The sequence below is a fragment of the Eumetopias jubatus genome, unplaced genomic scaffold (assembly GCF_037043125.1).
Source record: "Eumetopias jubatus isolate StellerSeaLion01/CBP00866 unplaced genomic scaffold, mEumJub1_p1.0 scaffold_12, whole genome shotgun sequence".
Lineage (NCBI taxonomy): Eukaryota > Metazoa > Chordata > Mammalia > Carnivora > Otariidae > Eumetopias > Eumetopias jubatus.
In genome coordinates this window covers 54,218,211-54,242,074 of record NW_028274818.1, presented here as the reverse complement: position 1 = coordinate 54,242,074, position 23,864 = coordinate 54,218,211, and the positions used below count along the sequence as shown (strand labels likewise).

The 23,864-nt window shown below is 44.3% G+C and overlaps 1 protein-coding gene across 1 annotated transcript; it reads left to right on the top strand.

Moving 5' to 3' along the window:
* The first annotated feature begins 465 nt into the window (after positions 1–465).
* On the top strand, positions 466–23,587 carry CUNH1orf105 (chromosome unknown C1orf105 homolog). The gene is made up of 7 exons (XM_028123011.1): positions 466–540; positions 801–886; positions 4,114–4,204; positions 11,311–11,385; positions 17,284–17,351; positions 20,268–20,335; positions 23,442–23,587. The coding sequence occupies exons 1-7, from the start codon at positions 466–468 to the stop codon at positions 23,585–23,587; spliced, it is 609 nt and encodes a 202-aa protein (XP_027978812.1).
* The last annotated feature ends 277 nt before the right edge of the window (positions 23,588–23,864 follow it).

Sequence of the window (23,864 nt, the reverse complement as noted above, 5' to 3'; positions counted from 1 at the left end):
CGAACGCCAGAGATAGAGGCTGGGCTGTTAAAGAGAGACTATAAAGCCTACTTTATTGAGCTCCTGTTATTAAGCCAGGCGCTCAACTGGGGACTTCCCATGCATCCGTGAATTCACTGGACACCAATTCAGGGAGTACCTGCAAATACTGTTTTAGGGGCTCCTGATACCGCAGTGACTGGAACAAACAAAAATCCCTGCTCTCCTGGAGCCTTCTGTCTTGTACATTGACCTGTAAAGTGATGATATCTTCATAGAGGACAGAACTGAGGCTCAGAGAGGTTGTGAGTTGTCCAAAGCCACCAGCTGGAAAGTGATCAACGGAGATAAACATCCAGTTGTCTGTAGCTTCAAAGTGTGGTTCTTTCCTCTTTGCTGCCTAGAAGGAATTGGGGTGGAGGGCCCTGTGACCGAAAACAGTGCGAGACTGAATAGGAGGTTGCTAATATTCAGCTGACTTCATAGATGCATAAACAGATGGAAGTAATAAAGAAGCAAAGGGATAGATATAGTAGAACGCCAGATACAGTGGGCACAAAAGTCAGAAAACCTGAATCCACTTATTAGCTGTGTGACTTGACAAATCACAATGTCTGAGCTTTGATTTCTTCATCTGTTAAGTGGAGAGAACTCTGTTTGCTCTTGGGTACTTTACGGGGGACTCAAAAAGCTCCAATAAAAATGTTTTGTAAAGTGCTGGCTTTTATATAGCTGCCATTAGCTTACTTTGGTCATTGTTTTGATGGCAGTTCTCAAATGCAATAAAGTCTGCAAAATGATCTCTTTCCATTTCTCTCCAGGTTTCTGTTCCAACATTTGGCAAGATTCCTTGGCTTAGTGAGGCCAGCCTCATAAACAAGCCATTAGTGCTCAGCATCCCCAAAAGGTAACAGCTCAGCCACTGAGGGCAAAGGTTGCAAGAAAGACATCACAGAAGATGATTTCTGGGGGCAATTATCAGGGGCAAATCTGGTCAGTTAAGAAACCCAAGATGAGCGTTCAAAAACCAGAAATGGCCCGGGTTTCTCAGACAAAAGTGGGCGCTGAGTATAGGCTTGGCAGGGGGATGAGATCTCAATTAACCTCCCTCTCAACAACCGCCACTCAATAATACAAAAGAATTTTGTCCCTGGATGCTGCCTATCCAATCACTTCCAATTTGAAACTTACTAATTTTAACCATCAAAAGTCTAGAACCATAAATTCCTGTCTTTAGAGAGTAGTGACTGCCCGTATATCCCTTTGAGACGATCTCCGCCAATCTCACCAGCCCTGCTACTTCCAGACAAACTGCTATGGAACATGAATCTGTGTTTCAAAACTGGAGGTCTTTGTGTGTTAGTAGCGTTTTAGTGCTGACACTTGAAATAACTGGGCTTCCTCATTCCTCCTCTACTTTTGGTCCCCGGCTATGGTGATATAGCCCTGCTCTGGGGAGGGGAAATGGAAGGAAGGGGGAATGTGAGGTAATGTGGGGGCAAATGGGAGAAATCAGAGGGGGAAAAGGGAGACACATACCCTCCTGCCCATAGATAAGTGAGTCTCCGTGAGGGACGCTCTCCCCACATCCCCTCTTCAATAACATAGATGTTTGCTTTATCAGCTGCTCCTTTTAAAAGCCACATTCTCAGTAAACAGCTAGACAGATTTGTGTATTTTCAGAGCACCTATGAAGTGCCTGTTGCTCTTTTCTGCTATTTTTACTTAACTTTGTATCTAAACTCTAGCTCACGTCTAGCTAATGTGAAACGGCTAGCGTTTGACATCTAAGTAGAGTAACAGCTTGCTATCCCATCTTAGCCCCATTCCCGTTAGACCTGCCCCTGCAGCCAAAAGTAAAGCAGCACTGGGCATGGTGCTCTTGTTCCCTGATTGTACAGTTTTGGGGTCAGGGGTAGGGAGGGGGAACAGGATGAGGGCTTGAAGAAGGCAGACCCAGAACACAACTGACAGCCAGGTCCTGGAGTATCAGAAAGGACAGACTATTAACAGTCAGAAGGGAAGGGGTAGTTTTCCCTCTGGCCAGCTAACCTTGAGCTAGTCGTAAGGAGACATTACCTCAGTGGTCAGTGGAGCTCTACTCATTTCTAAACAGAGTATCTGGGCAGCAATCTCAGCCCTTGTGAAGAGAAACTGCACTTCTCTACCTCAAAAGACACTGACTGGATATGCACCAGGGTGGTGCCTGGCGCTTTCGGGGAGACGACATAGGAATGCAAAGTCTTTTGAAAGGATGGTTTAAGTATCAACAATTCTTAACGACTAAAAACTCTTCATCTGGTTTAAACTCTGGGTTCCAAGCTGTTTGTTTTGGCAAAAACTTTTTCTAAGACCTCAGTAAGAAAGTTATAAATGTGCTTTAAGTATTACCTGGTTTTGGACAAGTAGTTCTAACACAGAACAGTCTAAAAAACAGAAAGAAACATTTAGTGAAATGTACTCAGAGCACCCCCAACTACAAGCCCCTGTACACACGTACAGGGCTAGACGAGTGAAGCCCACCTCTGAACACCGGGGCCTTCACAGACCTCCTTCTTCAAAGAAGACTGCCCTGCTACATGGAAGACACACTCATCGTCAGTCTCAAAAGCCCACAGGTCACACTGAGGCCCTATTGATTTGAGATTATTGAGTGCTGAAGCAGCTCTAGAGTGGCCTCTGGTCTCCCTAGGTCAGCATTTGGGTGTCAAGTCCAAGGCAGGCTGTTCACAAATCAAAGATAAAGGCAGTGAAGGGGCTGGGTCAGACCCACTGCCCCTGTTCTACCAGGGCCCAAGGAAATGGTGAGGAGAAATGAAACTGTAAATGCCTCAGGAATACCAAACTCCTTTCACATGCCTGAGTTATAAATGAACAATGAACAATGAAATCTTTCCTCATTAAAGAGGAGAGGTGTTCCTGGCATGCCAAGTTTCCATTTCTGGAATGCCAGGGACATGCAGAGTATTGCACACACAAGCAGTTTATGATGACCAGGCCCCCTGAATGCCTTGGCCCCTTATATTGTGATGAAATGAGCCACAACAGCTGCGAGGCAGGTCACACCCTGTGAGGAGAACTGATATTGTCCCCGCAGTTTCACTGCTACACCCCCTGACTAGAAAGAAAGAATGTTCTAGAGTGGTTGGAGGAAGAATATGTTCCATGGGAAGAAATGAGTGGATTCAGTGCCCAAGGACACAGACTCCCAAGAAAGCAGACCAGGCATGAAAAAAACCTGCACTTATTAAATATGAATAATTTCTACACAGGTCTTTTCAAGGAGATCTGGTTGCATTTCACCCATTACACATTTATGAACAACTTTTTTCCTGCCTTAATTTGTATACTGTCTCCCAACAATTAACAACTGGCATTGGTTAGTTCAAAACAAAAGGACACAGAAGCCAGAATCACTTAAGAGGGCAAAGCCATCCTTTGGAAGCTGCCAAATGGTCTGTGCCCTTCAGGACTGGGGTGGGAAACAACTCTTCTGGGTGTCCCCTGGTTATCTCTGTTGGAAAGGAAAAAATTTTTCTCTGCCCTTCAAGTTTCTTCTGGCTGGTCTAAGAATCAAATTGACATGAGACGCATTACTAAGAGAAAATCAAATTTAATTTTGTACATACAGGAACCCACATGAGATTCCAAAGACAGTCATGCCAAATGTCATATATATGTCATCCTGAACTAAGTAAGGAGAAGGGGACAGGGGTTGGTGACTTCAAAGGGAAGGAAAACAATTCACAGGAAGAATGGAAAGTGTCAAAGTTTGGTAAACAAATGTTTGCTGGGCCATCCAGAAACAATGGGACACAGAGATGAATTTCAACAGACTTTGTGAAGTTCCTTCCTGTCTTCATTACCTAGTTGATATTATATTACATATAATCTATGGGATAGCTCTCCTCCTGGAGCAGGTCCTCTAAATTCTTTTAGGCAGTTAAGGGGAAGGTCAAAGTTTCTTCCTGAGTCTTTTGGGCCTTGATTGTTTTCAGCTCAAAATAATCTGCAGGCCAGAGTGGTACATCTTGGGCCTGTTCGTTTTGACCCCTACATCTCTGAAACAACCATGGGCTTGGCTTTTCAAACCAGAGACTGTGGTCCTAACTTGCTTTGTTTTGATTACTTCAGATATCCTCATGCCTCTGCTACTTTTCTGATTTCATCCAAGAAGGATAGGAATTTGCCTATTTTGTTTCAAGTTCCAGATGTCTTATCTAAGGTACGCAGTTTTGTTTTTTAATTGCAAAGAAACCCATAGTGGTTCCAGGATGACATTGAAGGTAAATGTAACAGTGTTTCCTATCTCTTAGCAGAGCCGTGGGCCTGGAACATCATCACTGTTCCATAGATAGTTGTTGAATGAAAAGAATGAGCATCGCAGGCTCACTCAAGCTCACGGTGCACTAGCACTAAGAATAAAGGTTACAATCATCAAAAAATGAAAACAAACAAACACAATCCTCTGGAGAAATAGGCCCCGAGGTCTTCAGGGACAGCTGCTCAGCCTGTGTCCTGAGCCAGTCCTAGCTTCTGGAGCCTCTGACCCTGTCCCATCACCAACCCTGGATCCCTTATGTCTCCCACGTACAAGATCCTACACCTGTGGAACTTCCTCTTGTCCTCCGCCTATCCCCTCCACCTCCCAGAAATCCACCGTGACTGGCTCCTGGGCAGTGCCCAGAGGGTTCCCTATCTTAGAGGTGCCGGAGGAAGTCAGCAGTGTGGGGAGACAGAGGGAGGGAACTCCCGGGCGGACGAGCAGTTTCTCACCTGAGAAGTACACAGGCCGGCTGCTGGTGGGCCTGGGCGGCGTTCCTAAACACTGTCACAGCGCCCCGCTCCCCGCTCGGGGACGCCCCATCATGGGGACAGCTCCGCTCTGCGAGCCACCAGGGGGCCGGCCGTCGTGACAGGAGGTAGACCCCTGCTTAGGGAGGCCTTCTGTGGTTTAGCGTCGATAGGGAGAGGGGCGAGTCCGATGCACCTCCAAGAACAGGTGCGCGGACCGCACAGGTGCACAGCGGTCGAGCGAGGCGATGGGCGGGAAAGGAGGGGTGAGCAGGGAGCACCAGGGAACGGTTCCAGAGGAAGCGGCTCCCGCATGCGATCTGGAAGGTATTTCCACAGCGGAGGGAAGCAGCAGGGGAGCAAAGACGCGGAGCCTGAGCGTGCAGAAAGGGCTTGAAAACGAGGAATCAGGCCACACCTGCGGGCTGACGGGGACGGGACCACGCGGGTGGGTGGGCCCAGCCGGAGCGCAGAGGACCCCAGGGGCCAGGAGCGGCGGGGAGAGATGTTCCAGGTTTTCAGCGCAGGACAGTTAGGGGCAGGGCTGTGCTTGAGTCACGGCACTAATCCCCCAACCCCCGGGACAGGCTTGTAGGGGCGAGTGTCCCCGTAACGTGCACCGAGGGGGCTGAGCCCGGACAGGATCCGCCGGGCAGTTGCTGCAGAACCAGCTGGAAGCCTTCCGGTCACTGTCTCTTTGAACTTCCGATTTAGACAGGGTCTCCCATGCCACTGAGCACCTCCTCATCCCAGGTGAGCTCTGAGTCTCAGTGCATCGTGCCTTCCGAGGCATTAAGACTCTAGGCCCCAGACCCCCTGGGCAGGAGGCGGCGGGAGAAGAAAACATTTAATAACGGCCAGGGCGAGTGAGAGGCCCGTCTTCCGCAGGGCTTAGAATTTCATGGCTGCAATACTCCCGGGTGACCACTAGAGAGCAGCCAAGAGCAACGGCTTCCCGGGGCTTGGCCAGTAGGCTGAGCCGAGGAGGCCCGTCTCTGGGCAGGCCCAGGAATCCGCCAGTCGTTAACTCTTGCAAGGAGAGGAGAGTTCCGGGATCTCGCCCTCACCCTCACCGCGCCGGGGCCGGATCCTCCACCTCTCTCTCCCCCTCTCTGCGCCTGTGTGTGAAAAACAGTTGTCCCTGCAGATAGGAAAGGCAAGCAGGTGTAGAGAAGGCAAAGTTTACCTTTGCCATCTTAGGGTGTTTGGCCGCGCCAGAGAATTAATTGATGTAAGACAGATTAACGGCAGAAAAACATACACGTGTATTCAAGATAAGTTTTACGTGACACAGGAGCCCTCAAAAGGAAATGAAGACCCAGAGAAGTGGCAAGACCTGAATGGTTTTTTTTTTTTTTTGCTAGGCTGAACAAAGAGAGGCAATGGTGGGAAAGTCCCTAAAATAGACGGGGCGGCTAAAGGAAGATAAACGTTATTTTAACAAAGTCTGGGTGTGCAGATTTGCACAGAGTTGGCTGTGACCACGAAGGCCTGCCCATGGACACGATGAGATAAACGTGGGCTCAGCAGGGACCTGCTCCTCTCTGGAAAGAAACTGTGCTGTATGTGGTGGGAGTGGAGTGCACTGTGGACACCCTATCTCTTCCTTTATCCTCTAAATCAGGGACCCGCCAAAAGGCTGCCTCTGAACACAGGTGCGAAGGTCCCGCCACCTGGCTCCCTTCCCCTTCCCAGTCACAGGTCAGAGGGCCGAACTTTGAGCACTCACATTCCAAGTGGCCTTCCTGCCCTGCCCCGGAGCCGTCCTGTGGTAGAGGCAGGTGTGTCTGGGTGTCTGCAGCACTGTTCAACCACGGACAGAGAGACAGAAAGAAAACTGAGGCTCAGAGACTGGAAGATGGGGAGAGGAAGACAGACACAAAGGCAGAAGCCGAGAGAGACACAGGGAAGTAGGTAGGGGCACAGAATACAAAAAAAAAAAAAGGAAACCAGAGGAAAGGCAGAGCTGACAAAGAGGAAAAACAGAAAATGAACACGAAGAAATGGAGCCTCCACTGCCCCGTTTAGACATCTGCCCTGCGGAGCGGCTCCTTTGTCAGGAAGGATGTTCACCGGCCAGTGACAGGCATGGACTCCTCCAGATGCCGCGAAACAGCCCCGGGCGCTATCAGGAGGCACAAGGGAGGCCCCGCGGTGACTGGCTCCCAGCTCCTCAGCAAGGCGGCGCGGCCGGGGGCCACGTGGGGCCTGCAGCGGGAGACGCTGGGACCCCTTGGCTTACTTGGCAGGTTGGGTGTCGCTGAGCAAGAGCTACTCAGGAACTAATGGAGTCGAAAACGCTGCCCCATTCCCTCGGCTCCTGCCCGCACCGCCTCTCTCCTCTCTTTGATCTGGGTTTGTTGTTCCAGTCTCAGGAGTCAGAGTCCTGAGGAGAGCAGGACTTACCTCGCTCTCAGCAGACCTGTGACAAAGAGCTTTGCCTAAAGACGCTGCAGGGGCCCAGACATGGCTGGGAAAAAGCACAGGAGGGCAACCCCCCATTGTCTCACCACCAAGAGCTCGTTTCCTTATTTCTCTCCCACTGGCTCTGTTTTTGAGAGCCCGTGACCACCACAGAAACTACCCTGCCTACTCCTCAGTCCTTTGCCTCTGTCTATTGACCAGACCCATGTAACCACAGATACAATTTTAAAAGGGAGGTAATAATGACCACCACTGATCTGACAGTAATAAAACCCAAGTTTAATAAGTCTGGACGGTAGGGCGCCTGGGTGGCTCAGTTGGTTGGGCGACTGCCTTCGGCTCAGGTCATGATCCTGGAGTCCCGGGATCGAGTCCCACATAGGGCTCCCTGCTTGGCGGGGAGTCTGCTTCTCCCTCTGACCCACCCCCCTCTCATGCTCTCTGTCTCATTCTCTCTCTCAAATAAATGAATAAAATCTTAAAAAAAAAAATAAGTCTGGACGGTAAATGCATGACTGTTGATAACACTTTGTGCAGGTTTGAAATGTTTCTAAGTCAACCGTATGAGTATTTTTAAAAAAACTATATTCAGCTTTATTCTTTAATGGAGATGGCTGGTATTTCAGATCGCAGGAAAATGTGTAATTTTCAGAGGGTTCTTTTTTGGAATATTGAAAATAGCTCTCTGATCACCACTTTTTTTTCTAAGGGATATAGGAATCATTATGCCCTCATATGGATCCTAAGAATCCACTTTCTCCTTGAGGAAAGGTAATCTTCTTTTGACCCTTTATCCAAGGAAGTTTCTGGCTCACTGAAACTAAATACATGTATGGTTGGACAAATCTCTTAACCCTTCTGGGTCACAATTTCTTTGTTGTGTTCACAGAAAGGATTGAACTAGAGGTGACACACTAGGTGTCTCTCACTGAAGGCAGGAGTGGAAAGGAGGAAAGGAACAGAGGTGTCAAAGGGCAGGGAAGATGGAGGCAAATTTGTCAGTGCTCCTCAGCATGCTCATGAGGGCTATTTTTAAAATCACCATCTGGTGCTTTTACATTTTCAGTTTTTGTTATGTGGAGAGGTATGTGTGTATGTGTGAGAGAGAGAGAGGTGGAGAGGGGGAGAAGGAGAGAAACATGTTTCTCTGTTTCTTTATCAAAGATTCAAGAAGGCCAAGGACTTGGGCCATGAGCCAGACCTTACGAACCTCAGCAGGTATTGACCTCAAATATTAAGACTTCTCCCATCGTGACATATGAAGAGCAGACTGGCTTCTGGCCTGGCTGCATTGTGCAGCATACCTTGGCCGGGCTACAAAAGGTTGCTCTCACTTTCTCATCACAACTGCCATCTGCCATCCTGGGGACAGCTGCTTGGAAAATGAGAACCCCACTTACCATGTCAGAGTTGCTTTTCTTGGTGGCTCTGACTCTGCAGATGTTACCACCAGGGGCCTGTGCTCTGAAGCCCCAGCCAGTTCACTTGCCATCCCTGCTACTGCTGCTGAGCTGGCCTTGGGGAAACCAAGAGTGAGCAGCAAATGCTGCAGAAGGGGAAGACCTTTGGTTCCAGGGCTAGGAAAGAAAGCAAGGCGGTGGGTGGGGGTGCGCGGGGGGAAGCGGAGGTCTACAGAACATGGAATCCCAAATTGTTTGCTTCGATTTCCTTGTATACACATATAAGTATATGTTATGTGTGATAGTTTAAAATGCTTACTACGGAGGCATCTGGGTGGCTCAGTCGGTTAAGTGTCTGCCTTCGGCTCAGGTCATGATCCCGGGGTCCTGGGATTGAGCTGCACGTCGGGCTCCTTGGTCAGCCGGGAGCCTGCTTCTCCCTCTCCCTCTGCCCCTCCCCCTCAGCTCGAATGCCTCTTGTGTGCCAGATTCTTGATGGGCTCTAGGGATGCAAAGATGTTTGAGATGTGTTTTTGCTTTTCAAGAACTCTCAGCCTGGTGGAGGAAATAAACACATTTAAAAAAGAAAGAAAGGAGGAAGGAAGGAAGAAAGGAAGAAGGAAGGAAGGTAGGAAGGAAGGAAGGAGAAAGAATAATGGACAAAATACAACAAAACGCTATACCAAGTCTGTGATGGATTCAGAATGGCAAGCACCCAAATCAGGTTAGGGGTGTGCAAAATGATAAGAGGGCCAGGAAAAAGACTTTCTGAGAAAGTAATAGCGAAGTTGTGTCTTAACAGATGAGGAGTTAACAAAGCTGGCCAGGACAATATATAAAACATTTTGTCTTCAGGTCCCACAGGATGCCGGTCATCATGGTTATGCAACTCGGGGGTCACATCTGCAGCCATCATTAACTTGGCAAGATCCTGCCATGCAGCCTGAAGGCCTCTCAGATATGTCTGTTGCTTGATTTGCAATGAACTCTTATTCTTATGTAGAAACCGGAAATCTGGAAAAGGAGAAGGAATCCACTACAGGAAAAACAAGAATCTGCTGGTAACTCCACCAAAACCAAATCTGCCCAAGGATCCTCCCACTGCCACCTCCACCTGTCTATGCCTTCTGCATCCTTTCAGACTCAGTGTAAATGCCACTTCTCGAAGCTTCTCCTAATCCTGCAATGGGACGTAGTCTCTCTTTTCTGAAGGCCCAGAAATATCATTGCTGCTTCTATGATATCTAGTGCATCCAGCCTTGGATGACAGTTTCAGAGATGTATCTTAGTCTCAGAACTCACAGAGGTGAGGGATGGGAGGAGGAGCCAAACCCCGGGAGATACCACCCCCAGGAGATCAGGGAAGATCTGGCAGAAGGTAGAATCTGCCAAAGGCCCAGGAGTCTCTGCCTCTCTGACCTCTCTGCCCACTCCACTCACCAGACAGCTAACTTCGGTTACCTGATGCCAATGCACTAGGTCATTCTTCTGCGCTGCTGCAGTGTTTCCTGGGGGTTGGAATGTCCTCCCCTCCCTCAACTTGTTCACCCCACCAACACCTACCCAGGCATTGCCGGCTCCAGTAGCCCTTCTCAGACCCTTCCGTCTATGCCCCCCGCCCACCCAGGTGAGTTCTGTGGCTTTTTTCCATTTCACAGTGGCCTCGGCATACTTCTGTCATAGTACCTTCCACACCATTGGAGTTCCTTGTACGCAGTCTGCTGAGTGGTAAGCGGCTTGCGGTCAGATCAGGGACGCCAGTACCTAATGAATGGGCAAATGAGTGAATTTGTATTTTTCCCTGGCCTGCCTTAGGGCCAGAAAATGTCTTATTTATCTCTGTGGCCCCAGCCCAGCACCCCCCACAAGGTGGCCTCACAATAATTGTCCGTTGCTGAATGAATGAATCGAGCTGTTCACACTCATGTTTTAACATACCAACCCACAACATTGTAGTATGCAGTTGATTCTCTTTAAATGGCCTATAAAGATGAAGTGTATTTTAAATATTTGTCAAAAGAATCCAACTTTGTCTCTAGTTTTCAGTCCTCGTACCTTCAATAATAGTGCCTCACCCAAATGCTTTATGTCTCTCAGAGGATGAAGCTACTCACAGACCAGTCCACTGAAGGTCACCCTGGGAGCACACCCCAGGCACTCCCTGCACTGCAGAGACATATTCCTCCTCTCCTGGTTCCCCACCCCTCACAGGGCAGCAGGAACAGGTCAGGTCACAGGGGTACACACATGTAGTAAGAGGTCAGCAGACAATCGAGTGGCGGGGGCGGGGGCTTTAAGTGATAGTTATTGTCTGTCCCTCCAACCCTCTTCTCCCCTATATTATACTCTTCCTATGAACATGCCTCATGGCTCTGATGTCAGTGTGAGCGAAGAAGGGTGAGTTGCACCTGTACCACTATATTAGACACCGATTAGTCTGTGGTTCACCCCCTCCTGCCTAAACTCTTTCTGAACCTCCCACCGGCAGCCAAGCCTGGACTCAGCATCCACCTAGGACTCAGCATCCGCCTAGGACTCAGCATCCACCTAGGACTCAGCATCCACCATCCCACCTCCTGAGACCAGAGACTCCCTCTGTTTTATGGAAGGAATAACTGTTACCTCTCTTACTCCTCCAGCCCTGTCCCCCTTCTTTGCTGCTCTGAATACCCCCACTGTTTCCTCACCTCCCTCTGTTTCTCTCTCCCCTCAGGCCAGGAGGATCCAGAGTAACCCCATGCTGATCAGAAACAAGCAGCTGTGCTCCATATGTCAAGAAATAAAAATGGTAGGTCAGCGGGATGGCAGAGATGAGCATGGGCCTCCCAGGGCACAGCACTACCCCTCCCCCACCAGAGTCCAGTGGAGAGACAACACTTTTTGCAGGGAAGGCTGCAAAAAAGGACCTGTTGGCCCTGGGAGCATCATTATCTGACACAATGCAATAAACCCTCTCCATTTTCAAGAAACCAAAAGATGAGTTAGGGTAGGTGAGTCAGAGGGGTAGAGATGAGATGAACCACTTTACTTTGAGAGCCTAAAGTAGCTACACTGCTGTAGAGGTTCAGGAGATTGTGGAATTCTCCCCCCTTTACATTTCCCCAATACAACGCAACACAACACACACCCATACAACACAACCTGCTTCTACCATTGCAGTCATGAAACAAGCAGCTTGATCTTTGGGTATATCAATTCAATCAGCACCTCAGAATAAAAGTTAAGGAGACATCCTATAGCGCTTTCCAGCCGGGGGTGGTGGTGTCTGTACCTGGTGGTGCAGAATGGTGGGGGATGAAGGGTAACAAGGGGTTATGGAGGAAACAAGGACGAAGCTCTGCCATCCATCAGAGTTGCTGCAGAAAGAGGCCTGCGTCTGGAGGAATGCTGTACAGGTCAGCGTTAGGACTTGGGTCAGGTTGAGGATTAGGGTTAGGGTCAGTCAGGCTTGGGTTGAAGTTTAATTTAGTTAAACGGTTAGGTTTAGGGTAGGAGTTGAGGAAGGGTTTTTACAATTCTGATATCCTATGATTCTCCTTTGACTCTGGACTTATGTGCAATAAGAGGAAGGGCAAGGAGTAGAAGAAAATCAGGAGACGTAAGAGAGCCTCTGATGCGTTAATGGTGAAAGTGCTTTGACTAATAGGATATGAAAGAGACCAGCAGTTTTGTGAAATTTTTCTGTGGGATTTGGAAATTTAACTGAAGCTATGGACAAAGATGTATCTGAATGTTACAATCTATGTTCACGTTCTACTTAATTAAGATCACAGCATTCAATATTAGCATTGACTGGAATCTGGGAAACTGGGATTGGGATTTCTCCTGGTTTTATTCCTGGTCTTATTCCTGTATCCACATTTAGAATGCACTGACCCTGGGCCCAAGCTGACTTTTGCCAGATGGCTCACTTGGGACTTCAGCAGCTGCTCTCTTTCTCAAGACCTCTTCTCTGACCTTTGCCCTTGCCCAGGCCTGACTGGAGTAGAACCACACACTGTGGTTTTACCATTCATTGCAGATCCCCAAAAGAAAGACCTCAAACATGAAAGTCAGAACCAGTGCATATGCCTGGTAGGAAACTATAGGAATTTAGAAAATGAGCATGAAATAAATACACTTACTTCACTATGTACAACAACGCTTCAGATTCCTCCTGGGGTTGGAGTACTGCATTTCTGCTGTAGTCACTGAGACCCCTCATTTCTTAGCAGGGGGCTGAAGGCAGATGCTGGGGAAGATATAAAAAGGCTCCTAAAATAGAAGGAACTTCCTCAACCCAATAAAGCATATCTATGAAAAACCAGCAGCTACCATCATACTCAATGAAGAAAGACTGTATATTTTCCCCTTAGATCAGAAATAAGACCAGGATGTCCAATCTTGCTGCTTCTGCTTAACATTGTACTGTGTGTTTTAGGTGGGGCAGTTAAGACAAGAAAAAGAAATAAAAGGCAACCAGATTGGAAAGGAAGATATAAAGCTGTATTTTCAGATGGCATAATCTTACATCTAGAAAGTCCTAAGGGACCCACAAAACACAATTAAAGCTAATAAATGAGTAGAGCAGAGTTGCAGGATACAAGGCCAATATACAAAAATCAATTCTATTTCTATATACCAACAATAAATAATCCAAAAATGAAATTAAGAAAGTTCCATTTGCAATAGCATCAAAAAATTAAAATACTTAGGAATAAATTTAACAAAATAAATACACAACTTGTACATCAAAAGCCATAAAACATCATGTAAAGAAATTAAAGAAGACCTAAATAAATGCAAAAAAAACCATGGTTATGGATTTTAAGATAGCAATACTCCCAAACTGATGTACATGTTCAGTGTGATTCCTCTAAAAATCTCATATGATGTTTTTGAAGAAATTGACAAGCAGATCTTAAAATTCATATAGAAATGCAAGAGATGCAGTATACCTAGATCAATCCTGAAAACGAAAGCAAAGGTGGAGGACTCACACTTCCTGATTTCAAAACCTACTATAAAGCTACAATAATCAGGACTTTGTGGTACTGACAAAGGATAAACCTATAGATCAGTGGAAAAAAAATTGAGAGTCCAGAAATAAAACCTTACATTTGTGAACAACTAAAAAAATTTTTTAACAGGAGAAACTCAAATTTAATTATATACTATGGGATCTCCATAAGAATAAGAGGTCCTGAACAGCTGATTTTTGACAAAGGTGTCAAAACAATTTAATGAGGAAAGAACAGTCTTTTCAGTAAATGGTACTGAGACAATTGTATATCCATATGCAAAAGAATGAAGTTATGCCCCTCTCTCATGCCATATACAAAAAATCGCTACAAATAGATCAAAGATCTAATTGTGAGAGCTAGAACATGAAACTCCTAGAGGAAAACATAGGTGTAAATATTCATGACCTTGAATAACATAATGGTTTCTTAGACGTGACACCAAAAGCACAAACAACAACAAAAACTACCTAAATTTGCCTTCATCAAAATTAAAAACTTTTTTGCTGCAAAGAACACCATCAAGAACATGAAAAGACAACCCACAGAAGGGGGGAAAATGCAAATCACATATCTGAAAAGGGACTAGAATCCAAAATATACTTTTAGAAAGTTTACAACTCAACAATAAAAACACAAACACATTTCAAAATGGACAGAAAATTTAAATAAACATTTCTCCAAAGAAGATATTCAAATGGCCAATAAACACATGAAAAGATGCTCAACATCATTAACCATTAAGGAAATGTGACTGAAACCATAATGAGACATTATTTGATACCCAAAAGAATACCCATAATAAAAAAGTGGATAATAACAAGTGTTGACGAGGATATGGAGAAACTGGAATCCCCATCCACTGCTGGTAGGAATGTAAAACAATGCAACTGCTCTAGGAAACAGCAATTGGCAATTCCTCAAAAACTTAAACATAGAGTCACCATATGACCCAGCATTTCTATCCTAGATATATACCCAAGAGAACTGAAAACATGTCCATACACAAACTTGTACAAGAATGTTCATAGCAACATTAATTCATAATAGCGAAAAAGTGAAAATACCTCAAAGATCCATCAACTGTTGAATGCATAAACAAAATGTGATCCATACAATGGAATATTATTCAGCCATGAAAAGAAAGTACTTATATATGCTACAACCTGGATAATATTTGAAAACATTTTGTTACATAAAAGAAACCAGACAGTAAAGGCCACATGTTATATCGATTTCATTTATATGAATTGTCCAGAATAGGCAAATCTGTAGAAACAGAAAATAGATAGTGGTTGCCAAGGACTTGGGGAATGAATGAATGAAAATGAGTGCTAATGAGGACAGAGCTTCTTTCTGGGCTGTTGGAAATCTTCTGGAAGTCGATAGTGGTGATTGTTGTGCAACTTTGTGATGCTACTAAAAAACCACTGAGTTGTACGTTGAGATGGTGAATCTTAGGTGTCTGAATTAAAAAGAAAAAGATTAGCACTAGAAAAATATTTTTAAAAATAAAAGCATAAATGGGGTGCTTGAATGGCTCAGTCAGTTAAGCGTCTACCTTCAGCTCAGGTCATGATCCCAGGGTCCTGGGAAGGAGCCCCACATCGGGCTCCCTGCTCCGTGGGGAGCCTGCTTCTCCCTCTCTCCCCTCCCCAATCATGCTCTCTCCTGCTATCTCTGTCTCTGAAATAAATAAATAAATAAATCTTAAAAAAAATAAAAGCATAAAGTGGATGAATATCAAAAAAGAAAAATCCTAGTAGGACCTGTTTTGTATGACTACTCATACTCCTGGATATGAGTACCCTGGTCCAGGAGCTCAATTATTTAGTGTGGAAGAAATTACTTACTGAAAGTTATGGCTGTGAGTCACCAGGGATAGCCACCTTAGTTTTATGTAAATTGTCTCTTATTATGTGTCTGCTCCAAACAGCTCATCTTCCCCTTAAAACATCTATTATGTAGTCCTTCTGTTATGTGCATTGCTCTCTAATACACACTTGCAAGCCCCTTCAAAGTAGGATGTCAAGCTGGACATACTGTAGGGAGCCATTCTCCAACATATGTATGTTCATTGGTCTCAAAATCTATTTACATACATCAGTTCATTTCAATAAATATTTATTGACTGCCTACCATGGGCCAGGTACTTAAGTAATAGCTCAGCTACAGAGGAAAAATAAATAAATAAAAGAATAAGACATAAGCCCTACCTTTAAGGAGCCAATGGGTAAGCAAATAATGATAATAAAATGATGAATAGGAATAGAAATAGAGCTGGTAGGATGTGAACAGGCATGAGAAGTAGATATCAGAGAAGTCTTCCCAGAGGAAGACAATGCATAGTTTTCCAGACTGACTAGGAGTTGCCCACAGGACACACTTCTTCTCAGGGACAAAACTGCTCTCTTTGGTAGCTTTATTCTGGGGTAGCCCCCGATAGCCCACTCATGCATACAATAGCACTAGCTGGATTTAGGGGCTTTTGAAAAGGGGTCGTATAATCAGGAGAAGGTAGAGAGTTTCCACCATCTTTCTTTGCAACAGAGCCAATTTCAGAAGAAATTTTAGAAAGGCAGTGTGTCTCCTTTATTCTCATCCCTTTTATGTATCTAGAAGCCTCTTACCAGGTTCTCATCAAAGCCTTTGCTGCCCTCGCTACTCCCATATGCTACTGTTATCGGATCATTTCTTTCCTCCCCCTGGATGCTTCCCCTCAGCTGATGAGTTGCAACAATCTGATTAAATACTGTAAGTGATTGGCATTTCTATAGACCTAATGTTCAGATTCTTCTCTCTTTTCAAGCACCTCTGAAGGCCCTTACCACATAGTAATTTGCAGCTTCATTGTGTCATACATTTAAATCACAAGTCACTCAATGAATAGCCCAACTGAACACCTACACTCACATTTGTGATTATCTTTTCACTGCCATGGCTATGATATCTTTTGAGAAATGTTGGGGGGAAAAGTGATTCTTAGTGAAAGCCTGAGCTCCTAAAGAAAACCAATATCTAGTGCCAGTAACGAATCTGGAAAAGTTCAAGAAAATAATGTCTTAATCAGGAATGGTATAACTGTGTAATTTATTATAGTCCACTAGGAAGGGCACACTTAAAACTTTCAAGTGTGCTTCAGAGTGGGTTCATTCATTCACTAATTTGATCAACAAATATTTCTTGAACAGGCACTGTGTTAGAACTTGGAAATACAAAAACAGGGACATGGTCTCTGCCCCCATGAAGCTGAAAGTCTATGAGGGAAACCAGACATCAAGCAAGTAATTACAATAAAAACCTTAGGAGTATGTTGGTAGAGGAAGCCTAGGGAACGGTGAGAACGTAAGGCAGAGGACTACCTAACAGTGGTCCAGGAGTCAGTGGTGTCCGCGAGAGGCTGACAGGTGATCTGAGACCTGAAGAATGTTGGGGGGTGAGCTAAACAAAGAGAATTGGAGGCTTTACCAATCTTGAGGTTTCTAACTTCAAAATCTGATAACCAGGGAAGAACATAGACTCTATGACTTATGGGCAGGCGATCCCCTCTTGTTCATTCATATCACAAAAGAATATATGAATGATTCTAATATTAAATACAACTTGAGTTTGCTAAGGTGGTGCATTATTTATTTAAACTGGAATACAGTTTGGGGCAATGTTCTAAATGAGACTTTCTTTCTCAGGTACAACCAAGAACTATGATAATCCCTCATAATCTGAAATTATCCTTTGAGAATTTTATGAGTCATAGGTAAGTCTAAGATTTAAATCAGGACATTATTTTAATTCTGTTTATATCAGTTTGGGGGCACAGGACAGTGGATTGAGAAACATAATAAGTAGAATGTTCAGGGAATGCTTAGAGAATGGGCTTCTTGAGTGGTTTCATTTTCTGGTTAAACGAGAGAGACAAAAAAAAAAGTTGTTTTCACCTTTTTGCTTGAACAGCTATAAAAATTACGGTAGAAAGTATAATCTACCTTTCCACCTTCCCAAGAACAGTACAAAGAAGAGGATACAAGATTCCTTTGGTAACTCAGGCAGAACCGAGTACGCATTCTCCATGTAGATGACTTACGTAATTCAGAAGGTATGGGACCTCACACACAATCTGTTCTCAGCCCAGGACATCCTCTGCTACTTCTCAGTAACCAAAATTCCTGTCATCAGTTTGGTTGTCGTTTGCTGCTTTCTTATCAAGATCAAGTATATAAAAAATAAAATCCAGTCAGAATTTTGATTAGTTGGATTTCAGGGTTCCCCTCCCCCATATTTAACTATCAGAAAGGGAAAAAGGACTTTAAAGAAGCTTTTACTTCATTAAAAAACTCGAAATGCAGACTCACCCTGGCTAAAGCACCAGTGTAGGTAGACTTGCCCTAACCGTAGATGGTTGGAATGTAGGCAAACAGACATGGTCAGATTTGATGTGACTAATCAAAAAAGTTATATGTGATCCAATGGCAATCTTCAACTTTTTTTCCTCATAGAGAAAGCAAAATATTGAAAAATAGATAGGTCTTTTTGTAACCTTATGTTGGACAGCAGTAGATGTTAGGATTCCTTTTATGAAATTTGCTCCAAGCTGCAGTGTAGACTCAGATGTATGGAACCCATGTGCTGGGTGCCTGGCCCAGAGAGACAGGGTCAAGGAGGAATGGGTAGTGTGTTTGAGGACAACACGCTCCAGCACTGATAACATTTACCTGCAACTTTTTCAAAGCTTCTATCAGATCATAATAAAAGTAATTCAAATAAGTATTCTGTACAGACTTTAAATAGAAAATGGAACTATCTAAAGTCTGGGATTTCCGAGCAAAAGTTTCCTCTATGACAGAAACTTTTGAAATTTGTTGCCCCAGTTCATTTATCTTGCAAGTTTGGTATTTTAAATAAAGTCCCAAATTCCAGAATCATTAGCGGGTTTTAAACAAACAACTCTTAATTCCTTGAGCTAGACTAAGGGTTGAACCAATCCTAAAATCATGTCTACACCAACCTGAAGTATCATTAGATGGGTCATTTTTTTCAATGTAATGAAGGAAAACAGACCACTTCTGTTTGAGATTTAGCTAGTGTGACTATAAAGTAACGTCCTGGTTCTGTTAGTAGCTTATAAAAATCTGTCCTCACGGTTTTTGAGTCTCTCTCTATGTATGGGCAGGAAGAATTGTCCTTACCGAAATAAGAGTTTTTAAAAAGTGACTTTAATTGTAACCATTGTAGAAATTAAGTGATGTTTGTTGAATGGAAGGAATGAAGGAAAGAAGGAAGGGAGGGAGGGAGAAAAAGAGAGAAAGAAAAGATGAGTGGAGAGATATATATTTGTTGAATTACAGTGCAAACAAATCTTAATTTCTCAGTCTTAGAAAGACCACCTTCCTGTTTGTTCAACATGGGTAATAGGAGTTTTTCTTTTCCTTAGTCCCACTGATTCCTCCAATGGCAACTGAGTAAGATAAACTGGCCAGATGCGCCATATTTTTGGTGGCAAAGTAAAAATAATCTTGAAAAATCTTTGTAGAAATGGAAACAATGAGGGGCGCCTGGGTGGCTCAGTCGTTAAGCGTCTGCCTTTGGCTCGGGTCATGATCCCAGGGTCCTGGGATCGAGCCCCGCCTTGGGCTCCCTGCTCAGCGGGAAGCCTGCTTCTCCCTCTCCCACTCCCCCTGCTTGTGTTCCCTTTCTCACTGTGCCTCTCTTTGTCAAATAAATAAATAAAATCTTAAAAAAAAAAGAAATGGAAACAATGAAATGAGTGCAGATCCCATCAAAGTTTGCAGATTTGTCAGTCTTTAGAAATTAAGCAATTTAATGTAGAAATGGTTTGGACTCATACCATTTTGGTCAAGGGTCACTTCCACAGCCTTAGCCACCAGGAGAAATAGGAGATGTGGTCAAGACATTTTCTCTAAAATTGGAAGGTGAAGTAGGTGATGGGGATTAAGGAGTAGACTTGTGATGAGCACTGGATGATTAAAATAAAAACTAAAAAAAATTTCAATAAATAAAAATAATCTTTATAAAAATTGATTTAGGGGTACCTGGCTGGCTCAGCTGGAAAAGCATGCTACTTTTGATTCAGGGTCGTGAGTTTAAGCCCCACGTCGGGCGTAGAGATTACTTAAATAAAGATTTTTAAAAATTTCTTTAATCAAAGTTGGATTGACAACAAAGTATTTCTAAATGGTTTCTGTCTTGCTTTAATAACATTCAACAGTAGAGAAACTAGTCTCACAGAATAGTATTGATGGGAATAAAAGAAGAGATTTTAAGGCAAAAAAATAAAAATAAAATAAGAAGGTTTGAACCAGAATATTCTGTTTTGCACTTGGCAGGGTAGATTACTGATCTGGAAGAGTTGTTCATTTTTTTTTTTTTCTGGAAATTGGAGGATTCTTGATTCCTTCTATTTAGACCACACATGTTCTGACAGTGAATAAAATATTTTTTAAGAAGTTTTTATCAAAATTCATTAAAGTGAGAGAGCTTGGGATATAGTGGTCTCTGGCCCCATCATCATAGACTGTGGCAAAGTGGTCTGAGCACCAGGTTAACAGGTGCTGGTTTCAAGAAAGCATCTGTGTTTTAAAATGTATAAAGGCACATTCCTTTCCACCAAGCCTTAGCCACATGACTGATGTGTTTTCTTGTTTCTTCCAAACAGAATGATGAGTCTTCCTCCACCAAAAACTCAGACTGTATCCAAATGTTCCCATAATGACATCTCAACAGGTTTGTGTTCGGAGTACTTGTAGTGGGGGACATACTACCTCCAGAGTAGTAGGATGAAAAGTTTAATCCCTAAGATAGTTTCTAAATTTTCCGAACAAATTCCCTCTGTCTGCCCCTTTCTCTTTTCACATACTGCTTATGGCCTGTTTTGATTGCCCCCCAGCCCTCCCTTCAGGCCAGCCCCACCTGGCCCCTTTCCAGGCCTCACTGACCTACATCTGTGCCAAGCTCCTTCCCAGGTCTTCTCCATGCCACAGGGATCTGCCTCATTCTTTCTAAAGAGCCTCATATCTACTTGCTGAAGAATTTTCACGGAAATGGGGCACAAAGTAGGTAATTCCCTTTCAGGCAGTTAAGGTGGGAAAGGAAGTGCATCCCCACATCCTTGGAATGGCCTCCCCAAATCCCTGAACCTCCCACCCCACAGCCTTCCTAAACCACCTGCCTTCTGGCAGCTGCCCAGCACTATTCTTATGTCCACTTGCTATTGATAGACAAGGATATCGGCTCCAGCTCCAGCTTCAGCATCGACCTATGTCTCATCTTTTAGAGATGTCACCACTGAGCTGGTGAAGGTGGGTGCAGGTCATTCTTTGGGGGGATACAGATCAAGGGGTTGGTGCAGTAGAGGCTGTTATGTTAGTAAGTTTATCCATCTTCTCATTTCTCCCATATTAACTGAGGCCACCTCTGGCTTTTCTCTCATTTAATATACACAAGAAGGAAAATCGAGATCCCTTTCTTTGCTTTATACAAACGGGAGAGTCTAAGCTCCATCGACAGGGGAGCTAGATCCAGAATTGCTGAAAAGGCATCCAGAGAGAAAATGTGAAGATAGAAGGGATATCTGGAAGGGATGCTGAAAGGGGGGACCACAGGCTCCGGTAAACAGCCGAAGCATGCAGATATTCACATTATTGGAGAGGAGGGAAAAGACCGCCAGTCCCAGTGAATCCCTTCTTAGGTATCCAGAAATATTGGCCTACCTCCTGGCTCTCATTTAGCCAAAGTGAAACTAAAGAGCCAAGAGCTAGGAACATCCATCCAAGAAAAGCTCCCCCTCCGCTGTTCGCTGCTGTGTGAGCACCTCATTCTCTGGAAGCCAAGAGAACACTGGGTGACATGCATGTGCTCTTGGTTTCAGTGTTCTCATTTCCAGTCACATGCTCATTCTGAGTTTTCCTTGAACCTGGATTTTTTCAGGCCTGCCTCACAAAGGAGTAGAGCGTGCGCACGCGCACACACACACACACACACACACACACACACACACACACTTACATGCCCTTCCCTCAGCAAGAATGTTTATTTTGTGATTCTACAGGGCAGTGCGATAAGATGCCTTTCATCAATTTATTAACCATGGGAGTGTATTTCAGTCACCAATATAAGAACTAGACTTTGTGTACATAAGGTCAGCACATTATGTTCTTGGACATCTTATGATTCTTGCCCATAGAGTCCATCCAAGAGAGCAATCTTAGAGGTAGGACTTCGGGGAGAGTGCTTATGGAGCTGACTAGGAGCTGAAGCTTGGCAGATCTATCAGTTCCAGCTGTGACATTTCTGAGCTGAGCTTTGCCCCTGCAGGTGCCCTCTGAGGTGAGGGCCTAGAAGCAAGGAGACGTGGGTTCAGGTCCTAGTCTTGCTCTACAGGACTGGCCAAACTGTTTAAACTGTCTGGGCCTCTGGCTTCCCACCCGTAAAGCCAGAGAAACGTTCTGCCGCCCCGCTGCCCCCCCCCCCCGCCCGTCTCCCCAGTGCTCCTCCTCCCCCGCCCCTGAGAGCCAGACACTCAGTATGAGAAGTCTTCACCTTTGATCAACCCAGAAAAACTGCTGACACTGCCCTGGCCCCACAGGTTTCTGCAGCTTAGACGTGTCCCTGCTACAGCACTTGCTTATTGCTGAAGCTGCCACCCACCTGTGCTGCCTTGCCTGTGGTCATCCTACAAATACCACATGGCTGACTCATCCCAATGAACATAACTGCCAATCATTGTCTAACTCCTCTCCTTGATCACAACAGTGACTTCTAGTACGTTTCTGGATTCAGCTAACCCTTATATGTTATCAGTAATTATTAGTGAGAACTAAGTAAACAGAAAGAGCCTATCTCCATAAGTTATGGGGATTTCTTCCGGATTCATTTATCTTGACTCTGGCTTCCAATCCAGAGTTCCATGACATGTACAGGCTCCTGTTGTCAATAAACATCGGTGCCTGTGACCCTGGACCTCTGTTTCCTCTTCATTACAGTGATGAGACCGAACCAGATCCTAGGTTTGTGGTCTTGTGACATCTCTTAGCTCTCATCCAGCTGGGTGAGGGGCTTTTCCAGAGAATTCAGGACTCCAGTTCCCTTCCATTCAGTGACTTCCAATAGAAAGACGTTATCCTTCAAGCAATGCGTCTTCTGGAAAAGCTGAATATTAACCAACATTTTTGTAAATAAAATCACATTTGAAGAAGAGGTCAGGATGATGAGGATTTTAAAGAACGCTAATTTAAATTATTTCATAAAATGAAGGTTCCTTTTGAAATACAAGTACTATTGTAGACTTTTCGTAAGATCATGTTTGTTTTCTGAAAGTAGAACCATATATGTGTCCCTGAAAAGTCTTCTTTTTTTAATATATTTTTTAAAATTTTAATTCAATTAATTAACATATAAAGTATTGTTGGTTTCAGAGGTACAGGTCTGTGATTCATCAGTCTTATATAATACCCAGTGCTCATTACATCACATGGCTTCCTTAATGTCCATCACCCAGTTACCTTATCCTGAGAATTGAATCTTCTTTTCCCTTCAACTCACATTATAACTCCAGACACATTTTATATTCACTTTTTATTTAATTGGCAATGACTCCTAATTCTTGAGTTTTGTTTCTAGGTTCTCTTTTCTGACCTCTTCAACAAGATTTATAGGAGCTTAAATCTTGTACAGGATAAAATGGTTCTATTAAAAGGAATTCTTAGGTGAATTTTGAATCTGTTTTATAAGGTTGAAAAAGAGTCTTTGGTGACCTTTTGATATTTTGAACTTCTTTAAAAATAGATTCTAAGAAGCCCTTGTTTTTCCTTCTTCTTGCACTGTCCTCCAGAGAGTATTCACTACAGACTGCCCATTCTGGGCCCCAGGACAGCTGTCTTCCACGGACTGTTGGCAGATACCTACGCAACTCTGCGGGACACACAACTCTCTTCCTTGCCCAGAAAGGAGCCAAAGGGCAAGACAATGAGGCAGTGAGTGGTCAGAGCTCACTATGGAGCTTCACCTTCCAGACTCACAGAGAGAAAACAAGTTAACCAAGGCAGTTTCAGGCATATTAGCCTAATTCCCTCCTGTCACCAAAAAGGTGACTCACTTTTCCCTTGTTGTAAGTTGCTCGAATTCTAGCTCTTGCCATTGTCTTCTCATTTTCCTAAAGACAAGTGATTTAATTGCCATGATTATAAGGATTTACTGATTAAAATGGAACATTTTGGGTGTCATTAATTTTATTATTTTCTTAAGATTTTTAACT